The 26,734-nt window shown below is 42.8% G+C and overlaps 1 protein-coding gene across 1 annotated transcript in view; it reads left to right on the top strand.

Annotated features, from left to right (window-relative positions):
- Positions 1-14,352, top strand: part of Slc1a1 (solute carrier family 1 member 1) — an 80,188-nt gene extending 65,836 nt beyond the window's left edge. The window contains exons 7-12 of the mRNA XM_042699351.1: positions 165-349; positions 2,134-2,241; positions 4,226-4,348; positions 5,030-5,224; positions 11,543-11,677; positions 12,360-14,352. Coding sequence (XP_042555285.1) covers positions 165-349; positions 2,134-2,241; positions 4,226-4,348; positions 5,030-5,224; positions 11,543-11,677; positions 12,360-12,606 — 993 coding nt within the window. The 3' untranslated portion in view covers positions 12,607-14,352. The remainder of the gene's footprint in view (positions 1-164; positions 350-2,133; positions 2,242-4,225; positions 4,349-5,029; positions 5,225-11,542; positions 11,678-12,359) is intronic.
- The last annotated feature ends 12,382 nt before the right edge of the window (positions 14,353-26,734 follow it).

The following is a 26,734-nucleotide window of genomic DNA, read 5'->3' as shown; positions in this document are numbered from 1 at the left end:
AAACAGTTAAACCTCAACAGGGTGGAGGGCTGAGCAGGGTTCTACATGAGCAGATATTCTTTTTGTTAACATTGGTATTGTCTTTCCTAAAGTATTATTGACTTTGTGGTATCGCTGTAATTATATTCCTGCTTTGATATATTTTCTTGGCTTTTAATCCACAGAACAAAACAAAGGAATACAAAATTGTAGGCATGTATTCAGATGGTATCAATGTCCTGGGCTTGATTATCTTTTGCCTTGTCTTTGGACTTGTCATGGGAAAGATGGGAGAAAAGGGACAAATTCTGGTGGACTTCTTCAATGCTTTGAGTGATGCTACTATGAAAATTGTTCAGATCATCATGTGGTGAGTACTGTTTCATGTTATTTTTCTTCCCTTACAACCCAATCATCTCAAAAGTAGAAGAACCTGACCCCTTCTTAGAGAAGGTAGAAATTGAAAGTCAAGACATTGGTGTATTAAATAATTTCATGTATAGCTCAGGAGTCTGATCTGTTTATTAGAAAAAAAAATCTAGCTGTCAGCCATTATCTTTTTTCCCCCTTCAAAGCCCTAAGAAATCCATGTTGTACTCAACTGATATCCATATGCCTCACTGACTCTAGAAGATGAGATTTAAAAGAGTTCCTTACAAGTCAGGACAGCAATGATTTTGCTGTTGGGTCCCAAGGCAGAAAGGAGATCCAGTATAAGTACCAGTTAATGAGTACTTAGGATGAGAGAGAGCAGCCTAGGAGAAATGACTAGAAGAATGAAGAGAGAAGCAGAGAAATGCAGGCACGAATTCATTGTCTATACCACAGAATTGAGAACTATAAGGGAAGGGGTGGGTAGAAGGATGAGGTGAAGATGTTGAAGGGATGATACAGGTTAAGATGCATTGTCTACATAAATGGCTTGGCTAAATGGCAAGCAAAATACATAGCCTAAAAATTAAGGAAAAGTGAGAGAAGAGGTAGGTTGGGAAGGGTGGGCAAGAATGTTGAAGGGATCGATCTTAATCAAGAGGTACTGTATTCATAAACTGCTTTGTAGAATGGCAAAGTAAAAGAAAGAAATGAGAGGGGAAACATTTCCAACTTCGTGCATGGGCACAAAGTCATCTGAATGCAAGGCACTATCAGAGCAACACCAGGGACCCCACCTGAGGGCCCCTGTCTCTGAGCTATTAAACAACCCACTGTTCCTGAGAGGTCTCAAACTCCTTTATTTCACATGGAATTGGTTGAGCATTCTGTAATCCAAAGGGCAGACATTGACACAACTATCTAAAAGGTTCAGCAAGCTGAGTGCCAGTGGGTCACACCTATAATCCTAGTTACTCAGGAGGCTGAGATCTGAGGATCACAGTTCAAAGCCAGCCCCTGCAGGAAAGGCCGTGAGACTCTTATCTCCAATAAACCACTCAGAAAACTGAAAGTGGTGCAGTGGCTCAAGTGGTAGAGTGCTGGCCTTGAGCTGAAGAGCTGAGGGACAGCGCCCAGGCTCAGAGTTCAAGCCCCATGACCAACAACAACAACAAAAGGTTCAGCAATAACAGCCTGGAAAGTGGCTTCATCCTACAAAAACATCAACTCCATCATCTGTTTTTTTTTTTTAAAGGATAATAAAACTTATTCCCAGGGTTAAGTAAAATGCTGCATGTAAACTATTCTCCCCAAAGCTACTATGACCATTCCCACTGCTACTACTACTACTGCTAGTGTTGCTTCTATTGCTGACACCTGACATACAAGAATGTCCAGGGCTAGAAAGGGCTTGGCCTCCATGTTTTGCAGAAAAGGCCAAGTGAAATAAGCAGAGATGACAATGGATCGCATGTATGTACACTGTCTGTGTATATGTATGGCGTGGAATATGCACCCAATCTGGCCATGCATTCTTGTTAAGTTTCCAAGTTCCCCTTCATTTTAGATGGGTACAACTTAAGGTCTATGCAAGATACTAAAGCCAACAATCAGCGGTATGCTCAGGACTCCAAACCAAAACCTTGGCTTCATGCTATGCCCTTTTCTCCTTCTAGCTGAGTACACAGGTAACACTAGCTTGCCTCCCTCTCCTCTCCCCTCAACAAATCCTGAGAAACTCCCTGATAACACAAGTGTGTCTCTGATCTGCTTACTTTCCAGTTACATGCCATTGGGTATTTTGTTCCTAATTGCTGGGAAGATCATAGAAGTTGAAGACTGGGAAATATTCCGAAAGCTGGGACTTTACATGGCCACTGTCCTGAGTGGGTATGTCTAATTCAAGAGAAGCAACAGAAACTTCACTGGATCTATAAAAGAATTGTTTCTGGGAAGGCTGGGGTACCGCTGGTTTTAAAAGGTTTTAAAGAGTTCAGAGATAAAAGCAGGCAAGTGGGGCTGCCCTTTAACAGCTGTACTGTAGGTGGATCGTGCTGTGCTAATTGCCAGCTCCTGGCAGAACTGCCTGGTCCAGGCTTTGCCACTGTCTTTATTAGTTGTATTTAAATCATTTAAAAGAAGAGAGAAACCTACTTGTAGCCTCTTTTGGCTGTCTCCTGCCCTTTATTTCCTCAAGAACATCAACTAACCAAACAGATAAGAATAGCCCCCACGTGCCTGCAGGTTGAAATAAATTACGAAGGGTGAAATCATGAAATTAGACTCGAGCAAGTAGGAGTAACAGAGCTGATTGGTTCAAACACCATTGCTGCTGCCATGCCCTTTTCGATCAGAATGCCAGAGAGGGTTTGGGGAAAATCATCAGGCTTTAGAAGTCATAAAATAGGAATGCACTGGGCATGAGTTCACTGGCATATTCCTTACAATCTAGTTATTGAGAAAAGATGCGGGGCGGGGGGAGGGAGGGGCAGGGGAGAGTTTGTGGGTAGGTTATGAATGGTCCTCCTAGAAACTAAGCCAGAGGCAGAATATGTCATATAGACTAACAAATGTGGACTAAAGGAATACATCATCATACTTATTTGATTCCCAGAAGTCAAATGTCCAACTTACGCTCACCTCTCACTTATTGGAACCTGATGGCATTAGGAACATTTCCACAGCACAATGCTGGCACCTAATCTATGTTTGCCCAAAGCATAGCCATGCCACCCCACACAGAAGCAGCCTGGGTTCATACAATGTGAGAGCCAAAGCCAAACCCCAGGGTTATAGATGCCAGAAAGGCAGAGGCCTATCTTGCTGTGGGGCTGCTGGGACAGGCAGGACTGGAGACTGTGTCTGGGCACCGGTGTGGGTGAGCTTTGTGATACTGAGCCATTTCATCATGGAGTTCTTCTGGTTTTTCCTCTCATCCTATTTAGGTTTCTAGCACAAAAGCAAAAGCTCTAGCTAAGAACTCGCAATGTTTAGATACCAGCTCTGTACTGGGACTTCAGGACTCATCTTTGCAATGACTGTTTCTTATGATCCCAACCTAATATAAATGATCTGTACACTGTGAAGCATCCCCTCATACGTACATGCCATCTGCCAAGTGGGTCTCATTTCTTCAGCCCTCCCATTTTGAGAAACCAGTATAGCTCTGTGTAAAACAGAGAACAGTTTGAGAAGGCAAGAATAATGAAGGAAAGAAAACCAGTCCCGAATGTTGACCTTGAAGAGCAGAGACCTATTTCCTTCTGCACCTTTGACTTCCACTGTAAACAGAGGGCATCATGGTTCAGGGGACCAGCGGGGGGTGGGGAAGGGGAGTCGCTGTGATACACCTTGTAATGGTATACTGTGGTTGGGACAAAGATGGTCCCAAGGAGGAAAGGAACTGCTGTACTTGAAAAAGTTTGAAGGAAGGCTTCATAGAGGAAAGGAGAAGTATAGCTGAGTCTTAGAGGAGGCTTAACAATCCAGCAGCAGAGCTGGGCAGGTGTAGTGGCTCACACCTGCAATCCTAGCTACTTGAGAGGTGGAAATCAGAGGAATCAAAGTTTGAGAGCAGACTAGGGAATAAAAGTTCAAGAGCCATGTCAACCAATGGGCTAGGCCTGGAGATGAGCTCCTGAGTGCAGTGATTCACACCTGTCATCCCCAACCACATGGGGAGACACAAGTAGGAAGATCACAGTCCAGGAAGGCCTAGAGCGAGACCCTACTGGGAAAAAACCAACATGACAAGGGGCTGGACATGTGTTTCAAATGTGAGGCCCTGAGTTCCATCTCCCACACCAAAACAAATCAAGTGTGAGGTGTGAGACAATGGTAACGTCTTTGAAACCATGTATCTCTTTCATTACAGGCTTGCAATCCACTCCATTGTAGTTCTCCCACTGATATATTTTATAGTTGTACGGAAGAATCCTTTCCGATTTGCCATGGGCATGGCTCAGGCTCTCCTGACCGCTCTTATGATCTCTTCCAGGTAAGTAAAAGATGACCTTCGGGAAAAGACCTCCAGACCATACTCTATCAACTCTCCCTTCCCCTGATGAAGCAGATCCTAGCTTATGTATTTTGTAGCTACCTTTGAACGATGACCTCCATATATTCTGTCCTCGATCTTCAAACACGGTTCCCTTGAATACTTCCCTGCCCTCTTGGCATGTTCTGCAGCTAGGAATGAGTTTTAATGTAACCAGGGTCAGTGGTGGGTAGAGTGTCTTCTGATTCCTAGACTGACCAAAAGTGCTGACCAGTATGCTCATGGGCCCTTTGGGTTTTTGTTGTTGTTTTATTTGTGATGTGTGTGTGTGTGTGTGTGTGTGTGTGTGTGTGTGTGTGTGTGTGTGTGTGTGTAAAAGATGTATCAGGCTGGGAAGGTGGCTCAGTGGTAGAGCGCTTGCCTTGCATGCATGAAACCCCGGGTTTGATTCCTCAGCACCACATAAGCAGAAAAAGTCAGAAGTGGCGCTCTATGGTTCAAATGGTAGGACACTAGCCTTGAGCTGAAGAGCTGAGGGACAGTGCCCAGGCCCAGAGTTCAGGCCCCTCAACCGAGAGAGAGACAGAGAGAAAGAGAGACAGAGAGGGGGGGGGCTTTTCAGGTAGGGATTGAGAACTGGAATTCTTCAACCATCGTTTTTTTTTTTTTTTTATCATATAGTTCAGCCACACTGCCAGTCACTTTCCGCTGTGCTGAGGAAAAGAATCAGGTGGACAAGAGGATTACTAGATTCGTGCTACCTGTTGGTGCCACAATCAACATGGATGGGACTGCGCTCTACGAAGCAGTGGCCGCTGTGTTCATTGCTCAGTTGAATGACTTGGACTTGAGCATTGGGCAGATCATCACTATCAGGTGGGGCGTAGTGTCACACTCATTTGCCTCGTGGTTACTAAGTAAAAGCAATCTGTGAAAGGAGGCCCTGTGGGTTGTTTGTCTTGGCTTACAAAGTCCCTTCACAAGATTGAGGACAACTAACTAGTGGGTTCATGGAACACAGCATTCCTGATTCAGAGTCTGAGCAGTTCTAATCATTGCTCTACGCTCAGTTCATTGTGTTCAGTAGGTACTACGCACAAAGTAGGCACTAAAAACTCAAAGCTGAATGAGGGATAGTCACTGCTATCAAAGAGTTCCTTGTGACCAGACATAGGTAGCTCATGCCTGTACTTACTCAGGAGGCTGAGATTTGAGGATCCCAGTTCAAAGGCAGCCCAGACAGAAAAATCCATGAGGCTCTTATCTCCAATTAACCACCAAAAAACCAGCAGTGGAGATATGGCTCATGCGGTAGAGTGGCAGCCTTGAGTGAAAAAGCTAAGGGCAAGTGTCCAGGTCCTGAGTTCAAGCTCCAAAACAAGCACCAAAAAAGAATTCTTTGTGGAAAGAAAATAGATATCCAAAAGCATGCTGAGGAATATAAGATATAGCATGTCACAGAACTTCTTTTAGTGATCACAGGGGGTCCCAAAGAGGGAAAGATCTGCTCTCTGGGAAGAGGAAGGAAAGCTTCATGGAAGACAGGGATATAGATGTGTCATCAGTGAGGAGTAAGAACTTAGCAGGCTAATAAGGCAGCTAAGCGCTTTGGAAAGCAGAAATAGCTCATACAGGGCTTGTGATGTAGCCATGTCCTAGTTACAGAGTCAGCCATTGTTTGTTGTATCTGGCACAAAGAGTAAAATGTAGAGGACATGAAAGAATAAGACAGAGGTCATATCATGAAAGACTCCGTATGGATCATGGACAGATTCGCACTGTTAGAGAAGTAGCAGGTTAGATGGGCAAAGGAACACAAGGCAGGCCAATTAGGGACTAATGGAGAAGTCCAGAGAAGGTGTTAAAAGGCCTACATCAAGGCACTGACACTGGAGACTTACTAATGAATGAATGAATTAAAGAGACAATAGCTCAATTCAATGTGAGGAGCAAGGGAAAGCTAAGATGTCTCCCACAATTGGTGAATGGTTCTAGATTGGTGGTTATAAAGACAGGAATTCGCATAAGAAGAGCAATAAGGAGAGGAAGGGGTGACATTATCTAAAAAGAAATGTACTCATTAGCTGACTTATGACATGGTAACCCCTCTGTATATCACCTTTATAAAAAAACAATAAAAATTTTAAGTAAAAAGGAAAAGCAATAAGATAAGGAAATAAAATTTTATACTCCTTAGCCACGCTGGAGGCTCATGTATATAATCCTAGCTACTTACAAAGCTGACACTCAAAACACCACAGTTTAAAGAGAGCCTGGGCAGAAAAACCCACGGGATTCCATCTCCAATTAACCAGCAAAATCCAGGCTATCGACATGGTTCAAGTGGTAGAACACAAGAAGTAAGCCGAGCAACTTTGAGGCTCTGAGTTCAAACTTTAGTAATAGAAAAAAAGAAAGACTTCATATTTTTTGAGTCATTGAATTTGAAATACCTTTGAGGCTTCAGGTAGAGAGATGTGTAGTGAGAAATGGAGATCTGGACTGTAGATGGCCATCTAATATGTGTCAACTGTCTGCATCTGGATCTCAGGGATACTGTGATTGGCTTAGGCAGGACACTTGAATTATTAAACTGCTGTTTTTTCACCCTTCAAATGAGGATAATAATCATAATGCCTAAATTGTAGTCAAGTGGTGGTGACTAAGTCAGATGACGCATATAAAAGCTTTAGTACCTACACAGCGAACTCTTTAGGAATGGATGACTCTTTAGGAATGGTGAGTTTGTAGAGAAGAAAAGGAGACTCAAGTTTTGGATTGGGAAAATCCTAGTATTAAAGGTAGACCGAGTAAGAAGAAGGAAGAGATGGAAGGAAACAAGAACCATGAAAATATGGAGACCAAGAGAAGAAAGATTTTTCAGGGATAGAAATGGTTCACAGACTCAGATCCTAAAGAGAATTCAACTCAAATGAGGATTTCAACAGCTTGTTTAAGGCTATGGTTGAAATACCATTAGTGGATTTTGCCAGAGTTGTTTCTCTAAGATGGTACCATCCAGCCAATATGGCAGCCACTAGCCATTGGCTTGTGGTAGTCAGCCAGAGGCTGGCTGAATTAGACAGCACAGATATAGAGCAATTCCATCACAGAAAGTTCGATTTCACAGTGCTACATTTGAGTGGCAGGCCAGGTTAAGAGTTAATCTGAGGAATTTAGTTGAGTGTAGAATGAAACTGATTCTCTAGATCTACTTATTCAAGTTGTATCCCTGCAGAGACAAAATCATAACACCTGAAGAGTAGGTTCACAGTATTCTAACATAAAACACTTTAAAAAAAATCATCCACAGCCCTAAATCATAAACTATTGCTGTTTGTTTAAAATTGACCAGACTAGTAAGACACTGAAAAGATTAGTCTGAAATATGGAACATCTGCTGGGAGAGGGGCTGTACAGATGCTGCTTAATCAATTAAAGGTGGCAGTGGCTAACGAAGCCAAGTTTGAGCAAAGTTCAGAGGTGATGATCGTGGAGACAGTGTTAAAACTGTGACTTGTGCTCTTGGAGTTTTCTGTTCCACAGATACCCAGGTGGTTGCAGCAGTTCTAATTTATACATTTCCAAGGGTTTCATCCTACGTCCCTCAGCCTAACCTGGAAAATCTAGTCTGCACTGAAGTGATTTGCAAAGAGTAATTTATGAGATGCTGGTTCTTTGATGTGTCGGTGTCTTTTTGATAAATTCTCTTCCTTGTTCTTAATCATACATTGCCTAAATCTTCCTCATCCATTTTCTTTCTTTTCCCCCTTTTCTTATGCTGACTGCCAGAGAAATCAACCTTGGGCCTAAAGGCTAACTAGTCAATTCACTTCTGAACTTCTGTCCCCTACTCTGGCATATTCATGAATCACATTCACTGATGGTAACTGGCCCAGAACTAGTAACCACCGTGATACCCAGAGTAATCATTGACTTCAAAAATCCGTTCTGAGAAATAATAAAAGTTAGTTTTAACTTTACAGATATATTTTCATAGTTCATGTGGCTAATGGTTAAAGACCTCTTTAGAAATACAATAGCACGTTTGCCCGCTGTGGTCTGCACATCACAGAAACAAGGATAAAGTCCTTTTGTGGTTTTAGGGTAGCATTCATTTATCCCAAGTTTTAACTGACTGAAAATGGGATAGCCTTCTATCAAAAGATTGTTACAGGGGCTGGGAAGGTGGTTCAGTGGTAGAGTGCTTGCCTTGCATGCATGTGGCCCTGGGTTGGATTCCTCACTACCACATAAGCAGAAAAGGCCGGCTCAAGTGGTAGAGCACTAGCCTTGAGCTGAAGAGCTTAAGGACAGCTCCCAGGCCCAGAGCTCAGGCACCACGACAGACAAAAAAAATTGTTACAATATCTGATGCCTAGAAATGGCTCCAAATGCTTGACAGTTTAGGTAATGGGGGGATTTTTTTTTTAATTTTGGAAAAATTGCATATACATAGTATGATACCTTAGACTTTGGACCAAAGTCTAAGCTTGAGCCTCATTTCTATCTTGTATACACCTTTGAGGTAATTGTACGCAGTGTTTTTAGTGTGCCTGTGTGTTCACTGTGCCCTGTGACATGAGAGCAGATGTGAAATTTCCCACCTGTTGTCATATCCATTTGGCCTTTTGGAGAATTTGGGATGTTGGACTTTCAGATTAAAGATGCTCAGTCGTACTGGGTGTTTTGACTGTTTATCTAGCCAAGTGGCATCAGGGAGAAGAACAGAAGTAGCAGCAGAAATCACATGATTTTGCCTTCCTTGAATGCCTCAGATGGATTAATCTTTTCAGCAGCCCTAAAGACATCATATTATCCCTATAAAGCAGACAAGAAGTTGAGATTCAGAGACGTCATTTGCCTAAGAAAATGCAGCAGGAAAATGGAAGAGACAGGAGTAGAACTCAGATGTGTCTAACTGTGAAATCTGGGCTCACTCTAGTTCATTTGCCCAGCCTCCAGCTGTGTTGAGCTAAGCTAAATGGCCTGTCCCAAAACTAAGCCTCAGTGTGAGGAGAGAACTTTGTGACTGAGGCAGTGAAACTTTTCTCAGCCAAAATAGGATATGCTTGAGCCAGGTTAAAAGCAAAACTCTAGGCCAGGCATTGGGTAGCTCACATCTCGGATCCTAGCTATTTGGGAGGTTGAGAATGGTTTGAGGCCAGCCCAGGCAGGAAAGTTCACAAGACTCCTTCTCAACCCATAGCTGGGTGTGGTTGCATATTCCCATTATCCAACCTACAACAGGAAGCCTGCAATAGGCAGATCATGGTTTAGGCATGCATCTGGACAGGAAGTAGAATCGTATTTCAAAAATAACCACTGTGAAAAGGACTAGTGATATGGATCAGTAGTAGAGCATCTGTGTAACAAGGGGCTAGGCCTTGGTTTCAAACCCAGTACTACCATAAGAGAAAAAGAAAGAAAGAAAGAAGAAAGGAAGGAAGGAAGGAAGAAAGGAAGGAAGAAAGAAAGAGAGAGAGAGAAAGAAAGAGGAAGGAAGGAAGGAAGGAAGGAAGGAAGGAAGGAAGGAAGGAAGGAAGGAAAGAAGACAGACAAGTTCTGCAAGCAAGGTCAAGAGTGTGATTAATCATGAAATATTTCAGGAGAGATCAACGGGCTTGCTCACAAATCACATCTGACAAAGAACATCCATTCAGTTCCACTTTTTTTCAACCTGCATTGGAATATCATTGAATTTTCCAAAGAAAACATAGATAAGAATAGATCAAAAGGATTGAGAAAGCCTGGAATTTTTAAGAGGTATTAGTACAGCCTCAGAACGCTCTAATTTACTGTAAATTGATTGAAGCAACACATATTGATCAAAGACCTTCAGCCTGCATTTGCCTAGATCCTTTAAATGGTCTCTGCAGCATATCACCTGGCAGATGCATGGCCAGTCCACTTAACATCCTAAGAATGCTGACACTTTTGAAGACTATGGATTCTGAGTAGGTGTTCTAGTTTAAACTGTCAGTTGCTTCATAGTCACCTGTTGATCCAGTGAATTTTTGCAGCAGTGTAAATCCTGCCCCAAGGATGAGTCTGTTTTTTCAGAGCATATCATGAATGCCACTCAAGATCATCCAAAGGGATTTTCAGAGCATGGTGAGTCTTGATTAAAATAAGAAATACGTTGCTGCCCAAGACCTATGCATTCTTCCAGGCATAAGTGGCTCACTTCTGTAATGCTGGCTGAGATCTAAGGATCACTGTTTGGAGCCAGCCCTAGCAGACAAATCTGAGAGACTCTTATTTCAAATCCATCAGCAAAATGCCAGAACTAGAGGCATGGTTTAAATGGTAAGGTCCCAACCAGGAATGGAAAAGCCAAATGAGAGTAGAAAGCTTTGAGTTCAAATTCCTATATGAGCACTCTTTCCTTCTCTCTCTCTCTTGGTTTCTCCATTGCAAACTGACTAATCCCTAGTGCTACATCTTATCTATCCAAGAGAGATCTTTTAACATGCATGATAATAAAGTTAATTTGGCTGCCTCTTCCAGATTCTAGGTCTGTCTTCATTTTTCACAAAGGGCATCCACTGGGAGAAAGAAATAGGAATTTTTATACCTTGGACAGGAGTCACATATTTTCTTAATTCGGTGTCCTTCAGACAGGTCAAGAGTCTTGTGATAACCAGAAAGTACTCTAAACCTGTTTAACCATTGCCTTTGTCTTTGGCCCAGTCAACTGACCTTTACCCCTAATCTGCAAGGCAACTGAAATTCCTGGCTCTTGTTAGGTGCTCAGTAAATGACTGGACAGGAGAGTAGATGGAAGGAAAGAGGAAGCAAGCAGGTGGAGAGGCACCTGGCATGTATTTAGGATGGATGCATGGGATGGGTAAAGCATTCCATTTACAGTCCACTTGGCAAGCTCTTGTGCTCCTTTTGAATGACTCTCTGGCTCATTTTAGGTGTCACTCGCGACATTCTTTTGTCTTTCTTTTCTTGCCCCCAGAATGCTGTTCCCCCTTTCCCCCTGTCAGGCCATGGAATCACATTCTTCCTAGCCTCCTCTCTCCCAGCTCTCATCCTATATGCCTCGAGCAAGTCCTTAGTAGATAACAAATTCTTAGTGCTTGATTTCCCCAGATAATAATCACCATGGAGATGGTTTCAGGCCCAGAGCCTTGAGGGGAGAAACAGGAGGGTCTCACGCTTTCTGCTGGTGTGTTTTGGCTACAGCATCACCGCCACAGCTGCTAGCATTGGAGCTGCCGGAGTACCTCAGGCGGGCCTGGTGACCATGGTGATCGTGCTGAGTGCGGTGGGTCTGCCTGCAGAGGATGTTACCCTAATCATCGCTGTCGACTGGCTCCTGTGAGTTGGACCAAATGCCCTTGGCCTCAGCCAGATGGACAGGCTCCCTTCCTAATGGCCCAGCGAGCCATCTGTTGCTGCTTTGATTGCCCTCTGACCAGGCCATCTGATAACTGTGCTCAAACATTAACTCCTCATCACTAAAGCAGAGATGTTTAAAAGCCAGCAAAGCTCCATTAGCTCATTATACTGGTTGAACTGCAAGGCTACAGCAGGGTGCCAGCTACACTAAATACAGTAAATGGGATAATATGATGAAGGCGTTGGGAAGGCCCCAGAGCTATCTTAAAAGCTGTCCTTGACTTGGTTTACCCTCACAGACTCAGAACCACCTTGTTCAAAATCAGCACCTATTTCCAAGCATTAGTAGGGTTGTCTAGACCATAGCATGCACAAAGGTTTTTTTAGGATAAGCCTGACTTAGGTTTGGCTCCCCATCCAGCATCTAATTAGCTTTACAACTTGGAGGCCCTTAACCTGAGGCCCAGTTGCATTATCCACCAGACAGATGGGGGAAATTCTGCCTACCTCCTTGGCTTGTTGTAAGGACTTATGTGGGGTCGTGTGAGTCCAGAATCTAGAACCAAGTCTGTCAGCCAGTACATGCTCAATAAATGGCAAGTTGTATTGTCAAGCTGAGGAAGAATTGAGCCCCCCTCTCATGCCTCTGTCTCTTCTCTAGGGACCGGTTCAGGACCATGGTCAATGTCCTTGGTGATGCATTTGGGACTGGCATTGTGGAAAAGCTCTCTAAGAAGGAGCTGGAACAGATGGATGTTTCCTCTGAAGTCAACATTGTGAACCCTTTTGCCTTGGAATCCACAGTACTGGACAGTGAAGACTCAGACACCAAGAAGTCATATGTCAATGGAGGCTTTGCAGTGGACAAGTCAGACACCATCTCGTTCACCCAGACATCACAGTTCTAGAGCACCCCGCTTCAGATGACTGGAGTGATGAAGGACAGGTCCATGAGAGTCATCCCTTAGCAAGCTCAACATTCAGGAAAAGAAAACTGCTGATGGTCAATTGTGTTTTTAACTTGATAAACAGAAGTCCAGATTATTTTCTACCTTTGGCTTGACAGCCTCTGCTGGCTAGGTTTCAGAATTAGGGAGTGTGGTAAGATGAAACATCATCAAATAATGTAGAAGTTATATTATCCGGGTTTTGAAAATTCTATAAAACCAAGTTTGAAAGTGTATAAAGTACTAACTTGAAATCAGTAATTAATGTCACAGAGAAATTGCTTTCCCATACACAGACCAGTTTGGGGAGATATATATATATGTAATTTGTTACAAATTTTTTACTCAAGCTTTCTATTGGCATAGATTTCCTTTACCTCTCATTTTTTATGAATTACAATGCATCTAAACAACCCCCCTTGTCAATGTGCCAAAATGACCATTTTGAACTCATCTCCAGCCAATTTCAAAGAAATTGTTTTGAAAACACAAAACAGCAGCAAAAAAAAAAAAAAAAAAAAAAGACCAGACCAGCACAGTTCTGCAATAATAATTTCAAGACTCGCATAGGGTTTAGGGAGGAAGAGAGAGGGGTTCTTTTGTCAATGTACTGTATTGGGACACTGTTCATTGTTAACCCAGTGTTCAGTATAGAACTATGTATGTATGTATGTATTTATTATTTTCATATAGTTTTCAAGAGACAGAGATCAGAGTTGAACTATCAATGTGAAGTGAGGAGCTTTCCTTGTACTTGAATAATAACTATAATCCCAGTTTAGGTCTGTTTCAGGGCTTACCAGTTCTTTCTCAGGAGCACTGGAATGAGACATTATGCTGTACCATCATTTCACATCTATGGATTTGGCCCTAAAACAGAGATCTTTATGGTGGTACTCCAGGGTAGCATAGGTATTCACTGACAACTTCCAGATTCCAATGGCCTGGAAGGAATCTTATACTGACTCTGCATACAATTTATATAGAAAGGTATCGCTTCAAAAGACAGATGTGCTTGGCTCCAACTGGAAGGCTTCATTCTTCCAAAGCCATTCATACCCACTTACAGAGGCCAGAACTTTGCTTCCTGTGCACTCTTGGATGTGTTAGGGCCTTGAATAACAGTGACATGCTACCAGCTAAACTGCATTATAATTTCCACTCCATAGCATTCACACACGATCTTGCAGTAAAGCTGTCCCTAGCCTGGATTTGTGCAAATTGAATCTACATCATAAAGTATTCATATCAATGGTTCAGGAGAAATTCCCTCCCATCCCCCGGCACTGTCTCCTGCTCCAGAGAAGATTGTTCTAACCAGTAATCTTAGCCCTGCTCATTAAAATCTTCTGCTTCTCATTCTCTTGCTAATTTATGAATTTATAGTTTATTAAAAGTCTTCAGTTCTCATCTTGTAAATAATGCTTAGCATACACTTGTACTTACATTGAGATAGATCCCAAATAGTTGTATTTCTGGAGTACTGCATAGCCAGCTTCAACCCATGCTTTATAGTTAAGAACCAGAAATTGTGCCAAAGATAGCAGAAAAGTAAATAAATGGTTAGTTCTGACCACATGCACCTGAAATCTATGAGAAAATGATACAGAATTGGTATGTAAACATCATAGCGACCAGTGATTCAATGTGAAAATTTTAATGCAAATATTGGTATTGTTTTTAGGAAATAAAACTAAACCTAAATGATGTTGAATTGACCATTTCTTTTGTGCTGAGTAGTTTTATTCTCTGATCAGGTGGGTTGCATTAGTGGCACCAGTGTTGACAGAGCTGTTTGTGAACTTGGAACACTTCTGTAACCAGCCTCTTCACACACTGCTGCTAACTCATTGAAAAGAAGAAAAACATACCATTTCAGTCTCAGTAAACATCTCTCATTCTCCTCTGCATTTTCCTTCCTCTTGCCTGTTCTTTTATCCTATTCATGTGAGTGGGTGTATGGAGACAGAGATGTGAGCCAGTTAAATTAGTTTTTACAAGATTATTGGTTTTAAAACTGGTCACCCAAAGGAGGAAAAGACAAGGCTTGAGGAACAATAATCTGATGCTTCATGTTTACCAGTGAAGTTTAGTAAAAGGCAGAAATGTAGTACCATTGGGAACAGTTGTACTCATACTTCGTGACCCAGATCAAAGTAGAATTTTGTTAGAAATTACTGTCATTGGAAACAGATTTATCTCCACAGGTTGACAATTTGGTTTCACTAAAGGATTGAGCCTGCCTTCCTCTGAAATGGGACTATCATGTATGAATGGCTGGATTCGGTGTTCTTTAAAAGATGGCACGGAAGCTGGATGCCAGTGGCTCATGTCTATAATCCTAGCTACTCAGGAGTCTGAGAGCTGAAGATCATGGTTCTAAAGCCAGCCCTGGCAGCAAAATCTGTGAGACTCTTATCTCCAATAAACTATTCAAAAAAAAATAAATGCTGGAAGTGAAACTGTGCTCTACTTTATCTTGAGCAAAAGAAGCTTAGGGAAAGTGCCCAGGCCCTGTGTTCAAGCCCCAGGATCAGCAAACAAGCAAGAGGAAAGGAAAGGAAAGGAAAGGAAAGATGGCGTGGTGCTATCTGAACATCTGAGTGATGGCTGACTTCTACAGGACATGGCAGACTCACTTGTGCAGTAGACATCAAAGGGATAGACAGATCCTTGGGCCTGGGAGAGAAGTATAAAAACTCTGACACTATCTGGCCAAGGAATACAGAATAATCTCTTTTGGTTCCCAACATAGATAGAAATATCCAACAACTCCCTAGAAAGAGATTTGTTTGGAAGAACAAGAACACCTGAGCAGAGGACCTCCATGTGATTTCAGTCAGCTCCAAAGTACACTCAGGCCAATGCTATTATCAGCTCTAGTTAAGGACTGATCATTTTTTGGGAGTTTTTGTAAGCCCACTGGGTGTACAGGGCCTTTTGTTCCAAACACACTTTTGTTCTTAGAAGCCATGAGAAATGCATCTGCTTATAATCAGACAGCAGGCCAGTAGTAGTGTTGGCTTGGAGGATATTTAAGATTCTTCTCTCCTCCAGCAAGAGAGAAGAAATGGCCTTGGAGATCCTCAGAGGAATGCTACATGGTGCTATGCAAGGGAATGGATATTCTGCATTCTCTAATTGCCCAGCAAGGGACAAGGGGAGACAATGAGTAGACACACAAATCTGATTTCTTCGCATCTTTGGGACACCCCTGGCAATATTCTAACTTTTGGTTTCCCCTTCAGTGAAGCAGCAATAACAGTAACTTGCCTTGTGAAATTAAGTATTATGTGAGAAAAGGTATGTGACATATCAAGCAGATACCCTGTCACACAATATGTTTAATAAATGATAAGCGTCTCGTTCTTACCCCAACCTCTTGGGGTGCAAGGACCTTTCACTCAATTTCTCTCTTTCCTCATTCACATAAGCAATCCATACATGATTGGATTAAGTGTCCTCCAAATTTCCATTTGTTAGGGGCCTGGTCTCCAGCCAATGACACTCTTAGGCAGTAGAACTTTTAGGAAGTAAGGCCTAGTGAAGGGAAGTAAGGTATTTGTGAGAATGCTTTTTTTAAGGAGATTTTAGAACCCAGCTTCCTTCCTGTCTCTCTCATTGCTTCCTAGCCATCATGAGTTCAAAGCTCCCTTCACCACCCACTCCTGCCATGTTGCACGGCCTTAGTCATCGCAGACCCAAATGCAATTAGGGCCAAGAGATCGTGGACTGAAACCTCCAAAGCTGTGAGCCAAAGGAAACTGTCATAAGTTGTCTACAGATGCAATTTCTATTCCAGAGTTTTACAATGTTGGTCACGATGTACTTAAGGAATGTATCCCCCATTAGATAAGGCTACCTGGATTCCTGGATTAAACTGTAAATCTAACCTAGTGAGTCTCTTTACAAACAACCCCCACTCTGTAAAGGGGTATCTCTTTCTGGAAATAGACCATTTTAATTCTAAAGTATTTTCTCCTGGAAATTAGCATGGAGGAACTAAACCAAGATAAGTGTTTCAAACCTTTCCTTCCTAGAGTCTGAGACCCAGAAGGAGTTTGAGGTGTTCAGATTGCCTGTGTAAGGCTGATTCACATTCACCTAATAGCTCCTGAATGCTAGAACACAGCATCAAGTACAATTTTGCAATCTTGGCCTGTGAATAACATGTAACTCCTCAAAAATTACCCTCTCCCCCTGCCAGAAATATTTGATCCTTGGTCTGACCTAGAGGGTTTGGGATTTTTTGTTTTGGGTTTTGTATTTTTTTTTTTTGTAGAAATATGCCTCTTTGCAGGGCACTGGTGACTAACGCCTGTAATCCTAGCTACTCAGGAGGCTGAGATCTGAGAACTGTGGTTTGAAGCCAGCCTGGACAGGAAAGTCTGTGAGACTCTTATCTCAAATGAATCACAGAAACTGGAAGTGGTGATGTGGCTCCACTGGTAGAGTGTTTGTCTTGAGCAAAAGGAGCTCAAGGACAGCACCTAAGCCCTGAGTTCAAGCCTCAAAACCTGTTTTAAAAGAAAAGAAAAAGAAAGAACTATGCCTCCTTTCCCTGAGATTCTAGACTGTTAAAGTCATGGGACATAAGAAGTAGGCCTTATTAAGCTAGCTTTGGGGACGTTGTGTTGGCGTACTTAGGGAACCAAGACATTGACCTAAGAGAATACATCCAGTCATCATGGATGGAGATGATGGAGGACATGTTCAGTAGCATAGGCTACACAGTGCCACAAAACTCCTGAGCAGATAGTGAGACACAACCATGCCCCATTTCTTCCTTCCCTAGGACAAACTAATGCCACGTGCAACTTGAAGAGTGCCTCCAGAATTCTGGGGACACCTCTATTCCATATGCCTGTCTCCACCTGGCTTGCCATTTGTAAAGCTCTCAATAGTATTAGGAAACCCCAAAGACATGCCAAACACAGATCCACCAGGAGCCCTTTTGTTGTTCTGGTTGGAGGATAGGGAAATGAGATCAGAAAGTCTTTGTTCTTCCAGATAAGTCCTCTGACGCAGCACCAGGATTTTACTTAGAGAGATGATTTGCCTTCATGAATCCTATGTTCCAAAGGAAAGACAGAGAACGCTGGAATGAAAATGTTATATGGGAATTCAGTCGCAAGATACAGAGAAACCACATTTTGGGAGGTTGAATTGGGAGTCTTTATTAGAAACCTAGCAACTGAGGCACACATATGTCCCCAGAAAACTTGCAGCCTTGCATACACTTAACACTGTTAGAAAACTGATCCCTAGGGTAGTAAAGCAGAGAAAGACCATAAAGACAACCCCAAACCTGATCAACTCTAATGGAGAGCTGAAGAGGGATACCATGGTGACCTGAGGACAGTCAGGAGACAGGAGGCATGGCACAAAATGGTGCCTGAGCTGGCAGGTGGAGGGGGGGAAGGGAATGTCTAAATAGGGCCATGGTCACAGAGCATGGCTGCAGGATGCTCAAGAGTCCAAGTCCCTGATCCTGCCTCTAGGAATTCAGGTACACCCATAACCTATGAGTGGTACATCACCTTCAGCCACCAAGAAACCAAGATGGCTCTAGTTAGACCCAACTGCCTTCCATCTACCCCATTACCAAGATGGCACCATTGGATCCAGTATCCTTATTTCAAAAACATATAGAATCAACCCAGTACCTATGGAATAGTGTTTTTTTGTGACAGGCTGAAAGGCTCTGATTACTGCCATTTCATGCTGACTCAAGAAGCCATTAGCTTTCTGGTGTTGCTTTTTCTTCCTTCACTTCAAGGTGTCTGAAGGAATGCAAAGCAAGCCTGCATCATCTGGGCTTGTCAGAGTCCACCTGCCAGAGGATGGTATCAGAAGACTAGAGAGCTAACTCTAACCGGGCTTTGCTGTATCATATCCAGACTCTGTGGAAAGGTATATTTTCCAAGAGGAAAATAGGATTGATCGAAATGAATTCAATCATCCCAGGAAGATGGTTGCTGGAAAAAAAGGCCCCATATTGTCTATTTTATAAGTATACTCTCACACAGAGCCAAAAGGTGTGCATGTATACACACACACACACACACACACACACTTAAAGATAACTTTGGTCCTCCCCAGGAACCAGATGCAACTTTGATTTTGCATAGTCCTTGCATTTTATTTCCAAGGTCATCACATAACTTGGCAAGATAATAACATATAGTCGGATGCCTGTGGTTTAGGCCTATAATACTAGCTACTCAAGAGGCTGAGATCTGAAGATTGTGGTTCAAAGTCAGCCTAGCAGGAAAGTCTGTGAGACTTTTATTTCCAATTAACCAGCAAAAAGCCTGAAGTGAGTCTGTGACTCAAGTGGTAGAGCATCAACCTTGAGTAAAAATACTAAGGGACAGCACCCAAGCCCCAGAACCAACACAAAGAACATTATCATCACCATCATCACATCATCATCATCATCTTGCTAGCAGAAACGGTTGCCCACTGACTGGATAGGGAAAATTGGATCTTAAAAAGTGATTCTTGGGATAATAAAACATCTAGGTCCTTAGGAAATTTGTTGAATGAGACCAGCATCAGAGAAGCACTATAAACAATAGCTGTTAGCAAAAACATACAGAATCAGGGACTTTGGCTGATTCTTCCATATCACTGGTTTTATCTTCCCAGAGCACCAACCTGGCTTCACTTCCCAGAGCTTCCCAGCTCTCCCCGACTCCATTTCTTAATTTAGTTAGAAATATCAAGATAAACAAGGATAGATCAACTTTACATGAATCACACTCAAACCCGACTCTTCACTGTCTCAACTAGTGCAATATGCTACCTACAGTTGATGCCTGAATAAGATTTATGAATAAGTCATGCTTGGACTGCAGGGATATTTCATTTGTTTTTCCTGCACTGGAGACAAGTCCACTCCTCAACCACTCCATACAGAAACATCATCTCTATTCATGTGCATCTTGTGCATCATCACTTGAAGATGACACTAAAGCAATTAAAAGCCTGTTTCCTTTAAGATGTTGATCTAACCTGGGTGAGATTTCCCACCAGGATGAGTGCAACAAGGGGTGGGATTTGTGATTCCAGAAAAAACAAAAACAAAAACCAAAAAAAAAACCATAAAAAATTATTTTTATCTACTTGGCACTTCAGTTACCATGTGGCAAGTGTAATGTCCATTCTTGGATGGCGAGCAGACCCTGCCCAGTGCCTGTGTTATCTAGGCAACTGGGACACCTGGAAGAGGTCACATCTGCATCCACTGAGGTCACATCTGAATTTGATGTCACCACACCTTTCTCTGCCCATACCCTAGATAAGGCCCAAGCCCAGGCCCAGATGCTCTCTTTCCCAGCTCTTTCCCAGGCCTTTCCCAGCCACATGGAGGGCCAACATGGCCTGGTGCCAGCCAGAATGATGACTAAAACTACCCCTTACCTGAATACCACATGCGTGGTACTGTTCTTACTCGGCAACCTCTTTTTAAAACCTAACATAAATGGCGCATGACTAGGATAAAGGGCTTAAAGTCAGGATAGGTGGGATTTCTCTCCGTTTCTTTTTTCTTTTTTTTCCCCTTTCTGCTCTGAGGAATACCCACAGTTCTGATGGCCTTTTGCGAACCCATCTGTCTGCTGCGGACACAGCACATCGATACCATTGCTGGCCTTCACATCCACGTCCACACCACTTCTCTACTCTGGTGAGTGAAACTACTCTCTACAGTTCTCTGTTGCTCAGTCTCTGTCCAGATGTGGCACCACACCAGAGAGCTCCTACGGCCTTTAGCTGAAAGGCCGGTCACCTCTGAAGCCGAGGACACTTGGTTTTGGGGGCTTGGCTATTTCTCTTTAGAGGGCTCTGGGGGAAGTCGGGACGCTGCTTCTGCCTGGTCAGCTCTCCTTCACTCACCTGACTCTCCTACACATTTAATGGGGTGCTGCAAATTACGTCTGAGCAGTGAAACCCCTTTGAAATGCCTCTTGCACTCCCTGGAAAGCAGGGCGCCTCATTTTTATGCCATTCTCAGATGTAGACAGTTTTTGCCACTGCAATGGTAAATGGTCAGAAGTCTGTTTAATTTCAGGCTCTCTTTGCTCTCTCTCTGCCATTTATGTCCAACTTACCCTATTTCTCCCTTTCTCTTTTCTACAACATTTTGGCTTGTGCCCTGAAGAGTGCGACACAGGCTGGGTCCCAGGGACCCCCCCTCTAGGTTCCCTCTCAAAGGCTAGCCATTCTAGGTTTGAAAATTGTCAGAGTTGCTATTTGTTTAGGGTTTCTTTGTGTTTTTTCAGAAATTCGCCATCTTGAGTTCGCCATCTTGGCCACATGGTGGGTTAAGGGTTTGGCCCCATCTGACTCTTAACCTTCCACCAAGCTTACTACTCCATCCATCTATTCTAAGGTGCCTTGCTAACAAGTTGCTCTTTTCACAGGCCCTGGTAACTGAGGCCCAACCATCTGATGTGCTTTGTTAGCAAAGATGTCTACACATTGTTGTCAAATTTTTAGGTTTTGAGTTTTGTCTTTTTTGTTTTGTGTTGTGTATTATAGTACTGACTACATGGTTCTAAAACACTGGACATATCTGTGCTAAAGTTCTCATCACATCTAACAAGTTTTGTCATTATAGAATACTTGTTGGTCAATTCTTGATAAGAACCAGGTAAACTCTACTTATTCTACTTGATCTCCTTGTTGCTTTAATTGGAAATAATAAAGGGCTTTTGTGGCAAAGATTGCAGTTCAAAGCCAGCCGGTGCTGAAAAATCCCTAAGACTCCATCTCCCAACTAACCTGCAAAGAGCCAGTCTGGACGCATGGCTCAAGACTCTTATCTCTAACCAGCAAACACTGCAAGTGGTACTATAACTCAAAGTGGTTCAGTGCTGGCCTTGAGCAGAAGTGCTTAGGGACAGTGCCCAGGCCTTGAATTCAAACCTCCATGAATACAAACTGGGACACGCCATCCCAGCAACGAGCACCTAGACTCAGCCAGTCTGGGGAACAAGGGAACATGGAGAGGAATAAGAGGAGATGATGTCACATCCACCATTTTGTGCCTGCCCTTTCAAAATTAACCAGAGCTAGGAGAGGTCAATAGAAGTAAGAAGCCTGCCCATCCAATGTCCATACCTGTCTACCTATTAACTGAACAGGAATTTACATTCTTGCCTTTGTCACCTGACTTCTTCTCTACCTAGTCGCCAGATGTCAGAAGTAGCTAGGGACATTTCTACCAACATTTTCAGCCCCAAGTCCTTCCTCTTGACATTTATTTGTTCTCTAGTAGTTTTTTTTCCAGCCCCTCAATGCCTCATAAGACTTCTCCAGACTTCATCCAAGAGACGTGCCTCCTCCAGACTTCATCTAAGGACTCAACACTCAAGTGACAGCTGCTGCCTTCTCCCAGAGGGGACCATATCTCAGCCTTTTATCCCTAATGTCGATGCTCCCTTGTCAGCAGGAAGTAGCCAGAGAGAATCTGCGCCCCATTTCACGATTATTAAAAGGCTGGAATGTAAGGTCCATTCCTGGATGGTGAGCAGACCCCGCCCAGTACCTGCATTACCTAGGCAACTGGCACACCTGGAAGAGGTCACATCTGCATCTGCTGAGGTCACATCTGAATTTGATGTGGCCACACCTTTCTCCGCCCATACCCTAGATAAGGCCTAGCCCAGGCCTAGATGCTCTCTTTCCCAGCTCTTTCCCAGGTCTTTCCCAGGCCTTTTCCAGCAGCGTGGAAGGCCAACATGGACTGGTGCCAGCCAGAACAATGAATAAACCTACCCCGCTGTTCTTATTCGGCAACCTCTTTTTAAAAACCTAACAGCAAGAACTAATCTTAACTCATTTCATATCATCATTGCCATCACTGGGAGGGCACTAATGTTATTCTCCAAAACTGGCATAAAAAGTTAACTGACTTGCCGCGTGCCAGTGGCTCAGTCCTGTAATACTAACTACTAAGGAGGCTGAGATCTGAGGATCACAGCTCAAAGCCAGCCCGGACAGGAAAGTCTGTGAGACTCTCGTCTCTAATAAACCACCAGAAAACCAGAAGTGGTGTTGTAGCTCAAGTGGTAGAGTGCTCAACTTGAGTTGTGGAGCTCAGGGACAGTGCCCAAGCCCAGAGTTCAAGCCCCATGATCAACAAAAAGACATTAACTGACTCCCCTATGCTCATGTAACAAATAGGTGGTGCCTCCATTTTGGCTCCAGTGTGTTTATTCCTTATCAGTATTTGTAAGGTAGAAAGAGTAGGGCTCAGTATTAATTCTAATTCAAGTTTGGAGTAGCCCAAAAATTTAAGGACAAGGAAGAATCGTTATAGAGATCTAACTGCAATACAATGCTATAGTTTAAAAATTTGCTAAGAGGGCACTCTCCTGTTAAGTATTCTTATATAGCTAAAGATAAAAGGAAGAAAAGGAGGGAGAGATGGAGGAAGGGAGGAAGGAAGAGAAGGAAAAAGAAGGGAAGGGAAAGTTGAGATAAAGAAGGAAGATAGGTGGAGGGACGGAGGGAAGAAGGAGGGAGAGGAAACTAACTAACCTATGGGAATAATGAACAGGTTTATGGCCTTGACTATAGACTATTTCACAGTTACAAACTAATCTCCTACAAGCAAATTTAGTCCTTCAAATGCTCCCTCCTTGTTCTCCCAGTCTAGCAAAGATTAAAATGTGTCTGCTTTGTCCCTTCACCCATTAATGGCCTGTCCTCATCTCCTTTGTGAGTGGTTTGATATCATATCCATCGCCCTTCAAATGGACTTTAAATTCGTCATTCAAAACCCAGTCCTGGGCTGGGAAGGTGGCTCAGTGGTAGAGTGCTCACCTTGCATGCATGAGGCCCTGGGTTCGATTCCTCAGCACCACATAAGCAAAAAGAAAAAAGCCAGAAGTGGCACTGTGGCTCAAGTGGTAGAGCGCTAGCCTTGAGCTGAAGAACTGAGGGACAGCGCCCAGGCCCAGAGTTCAGGTCCCAGGAACTGGACCCAAAAAAAAAAAAACAACAACAGTCCTCCCAAATCTAGAGACAGAAAGGTACCTGAATAAAAACTGGAAGCTAATTCTCTTTTTTCCTTGATACATTTTTGTTGCTGTTTCTATTGTAGAAATAGTATACAGAGGGGTTACAGTTACATGACTAAGGTAATGAGTACATTTCCTATCAAGCATGGTTACCTGCTCCTTTGTTTTTCCCCTACCATCCCTTCCCTCCCCACCTCCCCAACTCCCCCATTCCCCCCTCCTTGATCCATTTTTGGAGCAGCTTAAAAAGCACTACCTCAAAAAACAAAACAAAACAAAAAAGCACTCACCTCCATTTCCTCCCACACATGAACATCTTAACCCCATGCAGTCTAACCGTCCCCCCAGCAATTCCCAAACCCCAAGGTAGCCAATCACCTGTTTATGAAATCCAAAAGACATTTCCCAGTTATCTGTGTTTACTCTTCTGCAACATTTCTCCATTCAAATAAGTTGTCTCATAATTTGTTCCCACCCCCTAGGTTTAACCAGCCATTTTCTAGGACACAGTTCTACAACCAATTCAGGCTTTCTTACAGAACTTCATTTCCAGATTTCTTTAATGGCTTTCTCAGAACCTGCATGCCATCAGTCTCTACCCACTTTCAAATGATCCTGTACAAGATCATCAGATTCGTGCTCAGCTTTCTTACTCCAAACCCCTACTGTCAACAGTAGGTGTCTATAAAACACCAGATCTAGCTAAACACGGGTGGGTAATCCTAGGTATTCAGGAGGCTGGGATCTGAGGATCATAGTTCAAAGCCAGCCAGGGCAGGAAAGTCTATGAGACTCTCATGACCAATAAACTACTCAGAAAAAGCCAGAAGTGGTGCTGTGGCTCAAGTGGTAGAATGGTAGCCTTGAGCAGAAGAAGCTCAGGGACAGTACCCAGGCCCTGAGTTCAAGCCCCAGGATTGGCACAAAAACAAACAAAAACAAAACACCAGGTCTAATAGTGTAAACAGTCCTGAAGATACTTCCAGAGAACATTTTCTTCTCCTTCACAATCCTTTCTACAATTACTCACTGCCTCCAAACTTGGGAACTTCTTGGCCTCAGTCCCAAGACCCCATTGGTTCTTACCTCCTGGAATCTAAACAAATAACAAGGTATTGCCTTATATTAAGGAATGCGAGACTTGATGATAAAGTAATTAAATTGAGTAAAGTAATTAAATCTCATTTAAATCAATACCATGATTTCACAGTATTAAAGAAGAAACAGTGCTACACATCCACAGAGGTGTTTATTGTTCTCGATTTGGGTTTGGAGGATCTGGACACCTGGCAGAAGGTTGGGAGTGAGGAGTCCCACCATCCGATCAAACAGTGACAAATCGGAGTTGTCACTAATTCAGTAGTCACACATGAAACATCTGGTTGCCCCTTATTAATAAAAGGAAGCCTAATCAAAGGAAAGCTAATAAAAGGAGGATATAGTCTACCTTAGAGTGACCCCTCTTTTCCCACAGGATCCAGTACTGCACTGTGTACATAGTAAGTGCTCAGTAAATACCAGTTTGGTTGTCAGGACCCGATGAACACAGAGTGCCATCACAAGCCTGGGCTGAACTTCTCATAGGCAATGCTAAATGAGATTTCTTGACCAGTTCCCACATCAGTTCCCACCCAGTGCACTTCCAGCAACAGCATCTACTTCTTACAATCTGTTCTTGGAAGCCGTCCCACTAAAACAGGTATGATATTTATTTCCATTCAAAATCCCAGTTCCTGGAGGAAAAGTACAGGGAGGTTTATTGTGAAGGGAGGGGGAAGGAGAACTTCCTTAAAATGCTACGGACAAACATCCAATTCCAATGCCCGGAAATAGGAACAGAAAGCACCTCTTGTGGATCTAAACAAGAAGTGACTAATGTCCTTCTAATGACTATCAAGAGACCTTAGTTGCTCTGTCTCTCTCTGCCTGCAAATACTAAGTTCAGGTTTTTCAAACACTCAGTCTTTGCAGGATGTACCACAATAAACCTCACCGTGACAAACAGGCGATACACAAAACAGTCGCACCTCAACCATTTAGAAACCAGACAGACCAGACTTTGAAATTTGGCTCTCATACTTTTTTTTTTCCCCCTGAGCCTTCGTGGCCTTAGAAAGAAAGTATTCCTTAAATAATTAAAAACAGGGTGAGAATCCTGGTGCTGGTCACTCAATACCTGTAATCCCAGCTACTCAGAAGGCTAGGACCTGAGTATCAAAGTTTGAAACTAGCCTGGCCAAGAAATTGTGACACTCTTAACTCCAATTAATATTCATATATGTGTATATGCATGTATATATGTATATGTGCATGTATATATATATATATAAGTACACGAATATATATGCATGTGCATATATGAATATAAAATTTCATTTCTTTCTTTTTCATTACTGGGATTTATAGTCAGAGCCTTGTACTTGCTTTGGAAGAGCTCTACCATTTGAGCTACAACTCACCCTAACAAGTAATTATAAGCGGAAGCAAGACAAGCAGAAATTCTTTGTTTATGATTTTTAATGACAAGAGAATCCAAAATGCAATACATCATAAAATCATTCACACTATTACATACTTCAAAAGCAAAATATCTGGATTTGTGATTCTGTCTCCCATATGACTCCTCAAAAGTTAATTCCTTGAGAAATTAAACGTCAAAATTCAAGTCGTTTGAACAGTAGAATTAGCAGATGAGAAAGTGGCTTCTAATAAAAATGGACAACTATACTCACAAAAGCAAATATGATATACGCCTCTAGCCCTTCTTCCTCTTCCTGCTGACTCAAACTATGGAAACATTTCATAAAATAAACTAATTTAAAAGCTAGTTTTGGCAGTCCTTCCTCTAGAACCTATTAAAGTAGTTCTTTCAGAAAAATAGTGGAGAAAGGTTCCTGATCTACGTTTACTAACAGCTGCTAGAAACGGGGTTTGGAGGTATATACCTATAATCCCAGCACAAGGGAGGCCGGGGTAGGGGGAGTTTGAGTTTCTGGTCAGCCTGGGTTACACAGAAAAACATTGTCTTAAAAAAAAAAGTTAGCTAAAAAGACAAAAGG

This window comes from Dipodomys spectabilis, unplaced genomic scaffold (genome assembly GCF_019054845.1).
Source record: "Dipodomys spectabilis isolate Male_0828 unplaced genomic scaffold, ASM1905484v1 ptg000241l, whole genome shotgun sequence".
Taxonomy (NCBI): Eukaryota; Metazoa; Chordata; class Mammalia; order Rodentia; family Heteromyidae; genus Dipodomys; species Dipodomys spectabilis.
Note: the sequence above shows the minus strand (reverse complement) of the source record. Positions and strands in the feature narration are given on the sequence as shown.